This window comes from Microplitis mediator, chromosome 5 (genome assembly GCF_029852145.1).
Source record: "Microplitis mediator isolate UGA2020A chromosome 5, iyMicMedi2.1, whole genome shotgun sequence".
Lineage (NCBI taxonomy): Eukaryota > Metazoa > Arthropoda > Insecta > Hymenoptera > Braconidae > Microplitis > Microplitis mediator.
Genome location: NC_079973.1, coordinates 24,551,101 through 24,564,481, shown reverse-complemented (window position 1 = coordinate 24,564,481; position 13,381 = coordinate 24,551,101). Strand labels below are relative to the sequence as shown.

The window sequence follows — 13,381 nt, the reverse complement described above, 5'->3', positions numbered from 1 at the left end:
TTTGTATTGAATGCGCAAATGCAAGGTAATTGTTGTTAAATGGATTAATTAGTAGTTATGAAAAAAAAGGTTACAGTTAATGGAGTAGAACAATTACAATGATCCCACAGTTATTAATTATGTGTGTAAACACACACGCACACATATACATACGCAGACATATTTATAAATATATTTATATATTAATGTACAATGCGAATACGTTTCAAATTGTCGGTAATAATAAAATGGATTGTTAGTTTTATTTTTACATTTTGTTCGTGACAACAATCGAAGGTTGGTTTTGTATTTTTGTTTATTAGTTTTTTTTTTTTTAGAGTTAGAGTGAGACAGAGCAGTAGTGGACAGAAACAAACAATGAGCACACCCATATTAAAAGGAACACACAGATTAATAATAATAAATGTTGAGTATTTTATAAATATAAATACAATTTTTAAAAATATATTTTTATTTTGATATTTATTTATTTTTTTTTTATTTTGTATTTATATTTATAAATTGTTATTGAGGTTTGTTATCAAAGCATCGAACACACATGAATACAGATAATGTTGCGTAAATATATATGTATTTATATATATATATATTTAGATTGATGGTGTTACGCCGTTTTATGATGATATAGATTATTATTATAGATGTTAATATAAATGAGGATAAAATTAAATGAGCAGAAATTTGGGTTTTTGGGAGGGAAATTTAAATTTGTATAGGATATTTTTTATATGGGAATGGAAGTGAATTTTTAGGGATTGATTGATGATAGGGTGCGGAGTTTCGGAAGGGGAGGCAAGGGAAGAAAGAGATAAGGAGAGGAAAAAAAAAGTGACCAATTAGATGTGGATGAACACAAAAATTTAATATTATGGGGGGGACTCACCCGTCGGGCTTTGCTTTGATACTTGAGTGCTTTTTTGGTGTCCTGCGTGGCCGTCTGGACATAGTCGACCGCGTGCTCCACGTGATATTCTATGCGATCTATCATCTCGCCCTAAAAAGGTACGCGGCGCGACCCCACAGCATGGAAGATAAGAATGTTAGTGTTTTTTATTTAAATAAATATTATTAGTATCATGCGTAGTTCTGTTAATTATTTGTTTTCCTGTTTTTTAATTATGCAGTCGGATAATTTATGTTTCGAGATTAAATTAAACATTTTCATTAAAATTTATTTTAATTGCATTTGATTTATGTATTTAATTAACTGATTTTTTTTATAATTAAAATTTTACATTTATTTAATTTTATTATTTTTCTTTTTTTAATTTATGAGGATTTCATTTTTTAAATTTAAAATTACGTAAGTCTACAAAGAGTGCGAGGTAAAAAATAAATTAAGGGAATTAACTGCATAATTAATAATTATTAAAGATATTAATTATAATAAAATAAATGACCGATAATTATTTACTGAGTCAAAAATATAAAAAAAAAATTTTAATGGTTTAAAAATAGAAAAACATGCAATAGATTAATATTTACATTAAGTAAGTAATTAATTGCTTATTTATTAAATTATTCAAAATTTTTTATTTTTTATTCAAATTAGTTTTTTTTTTGTTTTTTTAAGCATTAAGTTTTGGATAAATAAATAAATTGATAAAGTATTTAATTAAGCAACATAATTAATTGTAAGTAAATTAACGATCTGAAGTTAGCAGACAATTGAAAATTTTTGGGATTTTTTTTAACAATTAAATTTGAAGAAAAAAAAAATTAAAAATATGCAAATGTAGAAAATTTAAAAGACTATAAGTGCAATTTTTAAAAATATTTTTTTTTAATAATTTATCGTTTGTAAAAAAGTCAAAAAATTATTAGACGTCGGCTAACTTCAGCATCATAGTAAATTAAATAAATAAAATTAGTGAAATTATATATTAGAAAAATATAAAATTAGATTTCCCCGAAAGTTATGCGCCGCGTCCATTAACTATGTACAGCTATTGATTATAAATTTTCTATTGATGTTCAATATTCGAGAGTATTTAAAATTTAATTACGAAATTATCGAAAAATAAAAGTTTTTGTACAAAAATAAAAAAGTTAATAAATTAACCAGCGCGGTTTTTTAAATAATTTATTTATGTTGGTAAAAATGGTAAAAATAAAATGAATAATTATGATTTTAATCGATTTAATGTCGAAAACAATAAAATATTTAATTCCACGGGCTCACGCTGTTGACTTTTTAAAAATATCATTTAATTTATTATTTATCGTGAAATACCGGCCGCAAGACATTTAAAGCCATCAAATTAAAAAGGGGACAATTATTTTAATTTAATATTTATTATTATTCATATCAAAACCACATGTTTGTCACAGCTTTTAATTAAATTATAACTCGATACCTCATATATTAGTTATTTATTCGTAATTAATTTTATGTCAAACATGTGATTTTTTCAGTAATTTATTCTGTAATTAAAAAATCAATCAATTAGTTTTCACTATAAAAAAAAAAGTTAACAGTTCAATTTTTATGTAGATTCCATTGACTGTAAAAATTGTTTTGTATCGCGGGCCGTTACTTATATTCAAAATTTTTCATGAGTGTGAATGCAGCAGACATCAGACAAATTTAAAATTATAAATAAACGGTGACACGACCGTTGAACCGAAGACAATTGATCCTAGCGATAATTAATCTGCCGACAATTCCTCCGAGCGATAATTGATCTGAGTAACAACTGACCGAATGATATAAAATTTTGTGGTAGTTTATCCTTAGAGTTCTTGATTCTGAATTAATTTCACTAGATAATTTTTTCATTACCATTGCAAGCATGTGTGTGTTAACATACTATTGTAAATACATACACACAAACCTTTGAAAAAATAGCGCATTACCATTGTATACGTTTTTGTTAACATATTTAAAGTTTTCCCAGAAAGTGAGTCGCCGTAAATTTTAACCCCCACTGTTAGAAAATGAATCAGATCTCTCGCTGTTGCTACGCACTATCATTGCAAATCGAAATTTTCGACGCCGACTTAAATAACGACCCTCTGAAAGGACTCTAACTGATATTTTATTCGAAGATATTAACTTGTGTAACTGATAATATAGTTCGCATTATCGTATGGATCAATTGCCAGCGGTTCAACTATCGCTTGGATTAATTATCGTTCAGATCGGTTGTCAGCGGATCAATTGTCGTAGATCAATTGTCCTCGGACCAACTGTCAGGTAACCTAAATAAAGAGAGTAAGTAATTAAAAAAAAAAATTATTAAAAATGCACTTATTAATTTGAAAATTTTTCAAATGCGCATTTTTTTTTAATTTAATTTAATTTATTATTTACTCTATTTATTAATAGTTTTAAATTTTTCTGATGTCTGCTACATTCATACTCATAATTTTTCAGGTTTCCGAAAAATTTGAAATCTTAGAAGAGATAACGGCCCCGTAATTTTTAATAATTAGAAAAAATAAATGAAATAATGACTCTTACCTGACTCTCGACTAACATTGCCATGTCCATAAACATATCGTGAAGTTCCCTGATTGAATTTTCGAGTTTTATAATGTCAGCATGACGTGCTTCAATATCAGCAAGGGTCTGTTTGGCTTGTTGCGTTTCCATTATAATCTAGTCGCACAAACAAAAACAAAAAATAATCATTTATATGACATCCCGATTGCATTGACTTGGCATTTCAATAAAATGGATAATGTAGATTAGGTATATATTTAAACCGGTAATGCACGTTTTCATCCCCCGACAAAATATCTCCGGGCATAATATCCCAGACAAAATATCTTTCGATATAATTTTCAGAATTTTCATGAAAAACTAGCACTCTAAATAGGCAGTTATTTTGGTGTCACGACTAAATATTTGACCCTAAATATCTAACGTCAAAATATCTAAGAAATTAGATCTAATCCAAAAATATCTTGTACCATAATAGAATTAAAACCTGATATAAAACCAAAAACGATGATCGTTGATTAAAATATTTTGTCATTAGATCTTTTGTCGTCAGATATTTTAAATTAGATATTTTGAATTAGTTATTTAGTCGTGTAACCGTTATTTTTTACTTATAAATTCCCACAATTTTCCTGAAAAACAAGCACCCAAATTAGTTGTGAATAGTACAAATTATTTTGTCAAGATAAATTTTCCTGATAGGATATTTTGTCCATAGGATATTTTGTCGAGGGATGAAAACGCGCGGAATCATTTAAACCACTGATGTAAAAATTTTCTGTTTATGATAAATCAATTTTTTTTCAATACATCAGTAATAATAATTTATAATAAAAGTAATTTATGAAATAATTAAATGTATAATAAAAGTGTGAATAAAAAAAAATGAATTTTTAATTTGTAATAAAAATGAATGAAATTGCCAGATTACCCAGACTTTTATTATTTAATCTGACTTATAGACATTACCATATAAATATTTCATGAATAATATTATTTTTATAGGGTTATATTACAACTCACCCCTTGCGTGAATACTGCAGGATTTCCCTGTTCAAGCATTTCCTCGAGCTCTTCATTAGTGGTAGTTCTCCCCGCTGGATTTTTAAAATTATAAATATATATTTATCGTAATGTCTATATAATTATCCTTTAACCCACTTAATTATTTATGACAACAATATTAACTTACTGATTTCAAGCTGTCGTTGTATTCTTCCCTTACATCGTTCTCTGTAATCGGTTTGCGTCCGATTGTACTCTGTCATAACTTCGACAAACTTCCTTGATAATGTCGAATGTTGAGTTTTGCGTATCCTTAAATCGGCGGAAGATTTGTTCGTATGCTCTTCCTGCTCGATATTCTGTTCTATCACTAAAATAGTAATGCGAAAATGCATCATTTTTTATCGTTATCTAGCTTAAAATTTGACCAAAGTTTTAACAATAAAAGGAATAAATTTTCTACTAGACTATTAATTATGATCAAAATAAATTACCCTTTAATTTTGCCCGAACTTTGTTTGCAGTTTTCTTTATGTCAGCCATGAGATCCTCCAGTTCCATTTTGACTTCTGTTAAATTAAAAAAAAAATACTTAAATTAGTCTCCTTTATTTCAGATTTCTCGTGATCATTTTTTTACATTCATTTTAAATATTTGCTGTAAAAAAGTAGACCATATAAGTCGAATTTCGATAAGTGACCAGCTTAGTTTATTTAGTCGAAATTAATAGAACATGGCCACTAAAAAAATATTCTTTACTGTTTTTAAAATTTCAAATTATAATTCGAAAATTTATCCACCAAATTTTGTTTGACTCCTAATTGATAACTGTAATTAATTTTTCTTCAAATTTATATCCCGGCGAAATCAAAACTAGTGTTCTTTTTTCAATTAAGGCTTCAACTTTTTTTTAATTAATTAATAACGACGTTTGTAATGATAATGAGAAATCCACTGCGAAAAATCGGGAGTGAATACAGATTTTAATTAAATTTGAATTCGCTGTCACTCGGAGTTCTGGAGTTAAAAAAAAATACGGAGTAAATATCGTTTGTTTTTCCAGTGAAGTGATCTGGATTTTATTTAAATTCGCATTCACTCAGATTCGGAGTTTAAATTTTAAAACAAAATCCCCGGAGTGAATTTCACCCCGAGGGAATTAAATAAATGAACAGTCACCCGCTCTGCATTCACTCCGGATTTAATCCGCAAATGTTTTCAGTTTAATGTGTGATTTTTAAAAATTAAAATATAAATATCATTATTAAAATACTAGGAAATATAGATATGAATACTATATAAAAATAAGTATGAAAGATTATAATTTAATGCAAAATTGTAGTATAGAGCTGTTTAAAAATTTAAAAATAACGGGAAAAACACGTGTTTATTATGTGTTCATTCATACCATAGCTCATTAGCTTCATTATACTGATAGCTCGCCTGACGATAGCGCTACAATAACTACTAGCACATGAATTCTTTAGCAGTAGTATGTCACGTTTCCGACGCCCAACATATAAATTTGCACACATGCTCTCCATAATTGCACTTTCTTTTACAAACACTGCCGTTAGAAATTACTATTTATTTATTTATTTTTTTTTTTAATATCTCCATATATTATTTCTATGAATAAAATGAAAAGAATAGGACAGTATTTTTGCATTTATTAAGATTTTTTGTAATCCTTGAATCCTCAGAAGCTTTTGCGGGAATTCACGAGTATCCGAACGTAAAACTTTAAAAACTCCTTGAATTTTCTTTTAATTGGATAAAAAAGTCTTTACATTAAAAAGTTACATAATTTTTAATGTATCCGCGGTATAATTTCGCTGAAATATTTCTATTAAAAAAATCCGCGGATTATTTTTTAATAAATTGAAATTTTTTTTCGAAAAAAAATATATGAAGAGAAGAGAAATGTGACAAAGAATAATCCCAGGAGAAATATCTTTATCTTACTATTGATGGCTTGAGTCGAGGCTGAAATGTTACGTCATATACGCCAACGTGTTATCGACACAATGGTCAAAGTGCTTTACGCGTACGGTAGAAAATGGTGCCTTGAGTGGGCAGGAAAAAAAGAACGATAAAGTATAAGAGCAGAGAAATAAAACAGAAAGTATTGAAGATGCTCCAAGATTCAATACTTGATACAAATATATATATAGATCTCTTTTTTATATATATTATAGTTTTATTGCCTCAAGTAACAGATCAATCCTTCATCTTTTCTCTCTTGTAACAAACCATTGACGTCAGTCTGGGTCAGCATTATTGGAAATAAGATATTTAGTGATTTAAGTGATCACTTTGCTGGGCTTAAATAATTTCTTATACTTTACATTGTATCCAGGAAATATTTTTCATTATTCATAACATTATAGCTTCGTAGGTTCATATATATACCACTTTTGTCTCGCTCTTGAAATACAATTTAACAAGGCAATTTCGTTAAATATTAATAGATAACTTACTAAAGCTTATTTTATATATATATACATATATTTTCTTAATTTGATTTTTTTATTTTTATAGACGATGCACTTTAAAGTTTACAAGATGAAAGAAAGTTACATGAGCTTTTAGTTCTCTTAGAGCCATCACAAAATGGCCTCGTTAATTGTCATTATATTATATAATATATATATATATTTAAAGTGTGATTTGGCTTCGGTCCAAAAAAGTTTAGGAAGGTGAAAAAAAAGCAAGTTTCTGTGGTGATGAAGGTAGTGTGATAGTGGTGGTGGGTAAAAAAGATAAAAAAAGAGGTGTCCAAGTTTCACTGATTACTTTCATCCAAGTAATCCGGTGGTAATCCTCAATGAGGCTCATAGCCACAAACGATTAGTCGTAATAAAGGACGACCGTTTATAATAGAACTAGATTCAATTAACTTATCTATGTGTATAAATATATATGTATATAGAGAGAGTTATATGTGATAATGTAATAATACTACAGATGATATACATCTGGTATGGTATATATATATATAGATCATTTCCAAACCTAAATCTCTTGATTTCCTATGGCTATTTGGATTATTAGCTTCAAACTGTCTATTCACTTACAGTTAATCTACAATTCACTATTATCGAGACGTTTCTATACATCCGTGAATTAGTTGATTTACAATTAATTTAATTCCATCAATTTTCCAATTAATAAATACATACATATATATTGGATTTGAATTGTATTTAATATTTGATATTATTGATTTTTGAACTTCCCGCTAAAAAAATTTAAAATTTTCAAAAAAAGAGAAGTTATTGGTTTTGCTCCGATTTTCGAAAACTGAGTTCTCAACAGACCTCTACGTTTTGAGGTCTTAGGAAGCTATTCCGGCTATTTTCAAAATGATGTCAGAGTGTATGTATGTGTACGTACGTATGTATGTACACGGAAAAAAAACTTAAAAAATTACTATTTGAAATTATAACCCGGAACCCGGTTGTCAATATAGGGAATTTTAACATTCAAATAGTAAATTTTATAATACGTGTCGTCAATTTTCTAAGGATCAGTTACGATTTTTAAAGTTCAAATAGTAATTTTTCTTGCATAGACAACAAATTTTCATGCTTATCCTGTAATTATCCACGTTTTAATCATAAATGAAAAAATTACTATTCAGAATGACAATTTTTACTGATCACTTTATCATTATATTACTTGTCATTCTCAATTTATATAGTTCATTTTTTTCCGTGTGAATATTCTGTAGTTTTTGAACGAATAAACCAATTCGGTTTTTTGAGATGACGTTTGAAGCGGCTCATTAATTCCAAAAATTAGTGAGAAATTGAGCATAATCGGTACAGTATATTCGGAGGTATTCAAAAATTAAACTTTTTTTATTTAAATTATTAAAATTTCCAAATTTTTTCGATATAGTCATATAAAAATAGTCTTCTGTTGTTACTATAAATTTATCTCCTGTTTAAATTTAGCCCTATTCTGCAAAACCATTAAGGATCGACCGAGCAATTAAAGAGAAGACCCAAATAGGGGTATAAAGTAGTTATGACTCTCCAGAATTATAGTTTAAAAGCAACTATCATGCCTGTAAGTTAATGGCCAACTTGTGGTAGTCATTAAATTAGAAAAGTTTATTGTCAATCGTACGATTAATCAGACAAATAGTTATTTAATATGAACCCTTGCGGTAAATAGTTGTTGTAAAATAACTTTTCTTTTTAATTTTTCAAGTGAAAAAATATACAAAGGTTGTATATTTGTATAATCTATTTAACTTATGCTTTTAGTGTAAGAATTTTATTTGCAGATCGATAAATTTAAGTTTAAAAAATTAATAACCGTAAAAGGTTCAGGTAATTCATATTAAAAATAAATAAAGTAAAGTGTCTATAAAATGTAACAAAGCATTTAATGATTAGAGGATCAACGTAAAGGAAAGAAGGAAGTAAGAAAGGTAAACAATGTGATAAAAGAAAAAAAAGTATATGATTGATAGGAAAAATAAAGACACAATAAAATGAGATAAAAATTTGTAGAGCGACGTAAAATTACGCTAAGTGGGTCGTTGTATCGAGTCTCTCGACGACGAGATAGTATTTTTATATACATATAAATATAAACGTTAAGAAAAAGTATAAAAAGATAGTAAGGAGAAACGATGAATAAAAGAAATGCTGAGTTTGTTTGTGACGTTTCAGTTTATTTACCCACAACATAGCGGAAAGTAGACGTCGCCTCAGTCAAAGAATTGCAACCGCCTGAAAAACTATGCAAATTTACAACAAAGTGTGTTGTTGAATATTCCCACTGGTGGATTCCTTTATCAGGGGGTGTTGTGTGTGTAGAATGTCAGAACGTGAAAGGGTGGAATTCAGCCGTTCAAAGTTACGCGGGTACAAGAGCTTGCTGATGCCAAGGAAAGGAAAGGAAAGTTAAGGGAAGGAAAATTAGTTTGCAATACATGAGGAAACCCAGTACATGTATCAGGATAGAGGCTCTTGGTATACTAGGACATCAACATCTATGCTAAAGTACAGAGTTATAGCTTTTGTTGCTTACTAATACCGGTAACCAATACAGGGATAAACTATAACCCCTGTTGGCTTTCACCATAACCATAACAGCTCGTATAATGTCTTTGATAGGGACAATCTTCAATATTATTACTCTATATTTATTATAATTATCGCACAGAAAAAAAAGTTATCTTGAGTCAAGAAAATATTTTTGAAGACAAACGTTTTCGGGAACCAAGTCAAGGTTTTCTTGAGCTAAAAGAATTTGGTTAAAAAAAATTCGTCTTGGTCGGAGAAGATTTCTACTTTATCTGAGAAAATTGAAGTCTCCAAAAAAATTTTCTTGAATCAAGAATATTTACCTTGTCGAGAATTTTTTTTTTCTGTGCGCTGTAAGACCGTAAAAAATCGGGAGTGGATTCGGAGTGATTACGGATTTTATTTCAATCTGAATTCACTCGGAGTTCTGGAGTTTAAAAAAAATTACACCGCATAAGGAGTAAATAGAGATGTTTTTTCAGCGGAGTGATTTCGGAGTGAGGATTTTATTTGAATCCACATTCACTCCAATTCGGAGTTTTAATATCAAAATAAACTTCCTTTGGAAGTGAATTTTACTCTGAAGGGATCAAATAAATAAACAGTCATCCACTCCGCGATTTAATCCGGGTTCACTCTCTAATTTTTTTACGGTTTATTGAAACTAGTGTTAATAATAATTTGGGAACAAATGAATGCTGGTGATGATCATGGTGTTGGCAATAAATTAATTAATTAACTACTTAATGTGGATGCAGTTTTATTGGAAAAATTTTATCGAAAACTGCTGTAATAATTATTTGGAAATAAATTTTTGAGATAAAATATAAGATTTATTTAAAAAAAGTTTTGTTTGAAAACTTTAAAATTACAATGCGGAATAATTCCCGCAAGGGGGATTTCAGAATGAGTTCAGAGACTCATAAATTGTAAACGGAAATTTTGTGTCACTTAAATGTTTACGTGGACAGAATATGAAAATCTCTTGAGTAAAATAAATGCAGGAGAAGAGTTTTTTTTGTGTCTGTGTATCAAAAGAAGAATTTTCAGATCAAATTTCAAGTTTTTAATATTTTATTTTATTGAATACGCGACTTCGGAGACTATTGACGTGAAGTTTTTTAAACGGAGCGAATTTAAAATGATAAAGTATATTATAAATTGAAACGTCACCGATTTAAAATATGTAATCTGATGTTTCAATATTCTTCCAAGTTATTTTTATTTCTTTTCTTACAAATATTTCATCAAAGTGATAGCTTTTATTTCATTTATAAGCATACTTTTTTCACGATGCCATGAAATATTTATTTATGTGTATTTTACACAACAAAAGATGAAAGCACTGGCGCCGACGACTGGGTCACTCACGTACAAAGAACAAGATTTAGGTAACTTTCGTGCAAATGAAGATAAAATGTTTAAAAAAATATATCTTCATAATTCACTACCCTAGTAATATTTTTATTTTTATTTCCAGGTCAATACAAGAGATATGATTCATCGAATCAACTTGCAGCGCACGTGCACTCGTTCTTTGAGAATGAAATTTAAAGAAAAAAAAAAAAATATAACAGGTAATGCTAGAAATTGCAGTGGATAAAGTTTTCCTACCGTGCAAAGTGTCACATGAATACTACTGTAAATTTAATATATATTTCTATATCTATATATTTAGTGTGACATGAATTTCGAATCAAGCTCATCATGACAAGTAAAAAAAATAAATAACATAAAGAACCGAGCAGGATTATTTTGTGAGCGAAACGTTCTCATGTATATGAAGTTTACTTAAAAATTAAGACCCGCTTTAATATATTTATATATGAATATATTTATCTATTTTTTTTCTTAAACTTTTGTTGGCTGGATATCTGGTTTAATACCCGAGTAACCCAGAGGGCTTAAATCCCCCACCGAATTTTGTGAATTGGAACTCACCGACTTGGGCTGTTACTCGTGGTACGGTGGACGAGGAATATGGAATGACGAGGATCAATGCTCGGGGCAACGGAAAAGCAATTAGGGTGAATAGATCGCGTCGCTCAATGCGATCCACGACGATTTATTCGAGGTCAAACAGTTTAGCTTTTCATGCATGAATTATTTTCATATACTTCATTTCTACAGAGCTTCGATTCTGTTGGTCCAAAAAATAAATAACTTGAGTAAATAGAAATTTTTCACGGCTCTGTAATCAATTTTATTTACCAAAACTTTATCGATGTCAATTCATAATTAAATTAAATATTTTATTTTACGATCAAGATATTTAGAGGAAAATAGCAATGGAAGTGTTAAAATTTTTTAAGAAATGATGAGGTCAATGTTGTAAATTTGAATAATAATAAGAATAAGAGCGAATTCATCTGTTGGGTGAAAATTTAAAGATGGAAAAATGCAACTGATTTATTACAAGAGTATTCCACAGAGATTACTCTCGTAGAATCTAGTGAGATAATGTAGCTTTAGAAAAGGTGTAAGTTCAAATCCAGTGATAACAGGGTCACGTGGAATGACATTTTATTCTCGATCTTGGCTTTTTCAAGTGTTCGGATAAAATGTGGGAAATTGAAAGGTCTTGAAGGATAGTTCAAAATTTATCTATAGGAAATTCGTTAAAAATGCCATCTATATATATATATATATATGAATATATATTTATTAAATATAATAGACTTTCAAGTTGAATTGAATTTATAATGGAACGGAGTTGCGTTGCTTCAAATTTGCACTTCTTGATTGAGTGATTTTCGTCGAGATTCGATTGACTTCGCGTATACATATGTCTATATTATAAATAAAATATATATGCAGACATAATCGAGTCGTCGATATTGGACATACTACGCAGACGTTCGATGATAAAGTGTACGTGCCTCGAAGCAATTTCGTGGCATAGATATAGACAAGAAGTATCTATTTTTCTTCAGGCAATATTTCAGACTAATTTCTGATCTATAAAATTAACTTTACTATTCTCCAGATCTAAATAATTTTTATTATTTTATAAAACCAGAAATTATTAAAAAATTTGAACTTTTATAACTTATTTATTATGATATATATTTCATCGTAATATGTAATGATAAATTTGAAATGTAATTTTCGCAAACACCAGAAATATATTTCATATGGTAACTTGATGGATATGAAGGATTAAATGTATAAATAGATCAAATAATTTAATATGACATGAAGAACTTTAAGCTTTGTTTGAAGCGGAATAAATATGAATGTTATATGAAAATGTAACGTTAAAACATCAAATATTATGATTATGAGTTTACAAAGATGTGATTTTATAATGCATTTTAATTGGAGTGAATTCAAATGTTACAGATTAAATTTGACTTCAAAAAGTTTAAAAAAACTAAATTATAAATTTTGTGCTCAATAATTATTGTACAAAATTTTTGAATTAAAAAAAATTTGGATCATATTTAAGAATTGATGAGTATTCTTATGTGATAATCGATAATCAAAGATGATGAATTATTAAGTTTAGAAGATATACCGGTTAAAAATTTTCGAAGTTAACGCGGATTAAATCCGTGTATTGTCTATTTATTTAATCTTTTCGGAGTAAAATTAACTCCGAATAGGAGTTTATTGTAATATTAAAATTTCAAACGGGAGTAAGGCGGACTTTTGAATGTGAAATCACTCGGCTGGAAAAGAAACTCCCTATTAACTCCGATTTTTTCTAAAACTCCGGAACTCTGAGTGACGAAGTGAATTCGAATTTAAATAAAATCACTTCCGATTTTTTACAGTGTAAATAAAAATGATGTTTTCATATATTATTTAATAAATAAAAGTTGACAGTTTTAGGAAGCGCAAAATCAGAGAAACAGGGGATATCGACAGATTGAAGGTACTAATCACG

General features: G+C 28.5%; 1 protein-coding gene across 5 annotated transcripts in view; it reads right to left on the bottom strand.

Annotated features, from left to right (window-relative positions):
* Window positions 1-13,381, bottom strand: part of LOC130667550 (syntaxin-1A) — a 65,262-nt gene that overhangs the window by 14,074 nt on the left and 37,807 nt on the right. For 3 of the 5 annotated variants that reach the window (XR_008989856.1, XM_057469199.1, XM_057469201.1), the window contains exons 4-8: window positions 4,945-5,019; window positions 4,638-4,820; window positions 4,469-4,542; window positions 3,464-3,601; window positions 884-994 (exon numbers count right to left, since the gene is read on the bottom strand). Coding sequence is in view for 4 of the 5 variants with exons in the window: in XM_057469199.1 (XP_057325182.1) it covers window positions 884-994; window positions 3,464-3,601; window positions 4,469-4,542; window positions 4,638-4,820; window positions 4,945-5,019 (581 nt within the window). In the remaining variant the exon portion in view is untranslated. The remainder of the gene's footprint in view (window positions 1-883; window positions 995-3,463; window positions 3,602-4,468; window positions 4,543-4,637; window positions 4,821-4,944; window positions 5,020-13,381) is intronic. The other 2 variants (XM_057469200.1, XM_057469202.1) reach the window with 1 other exon arrangement.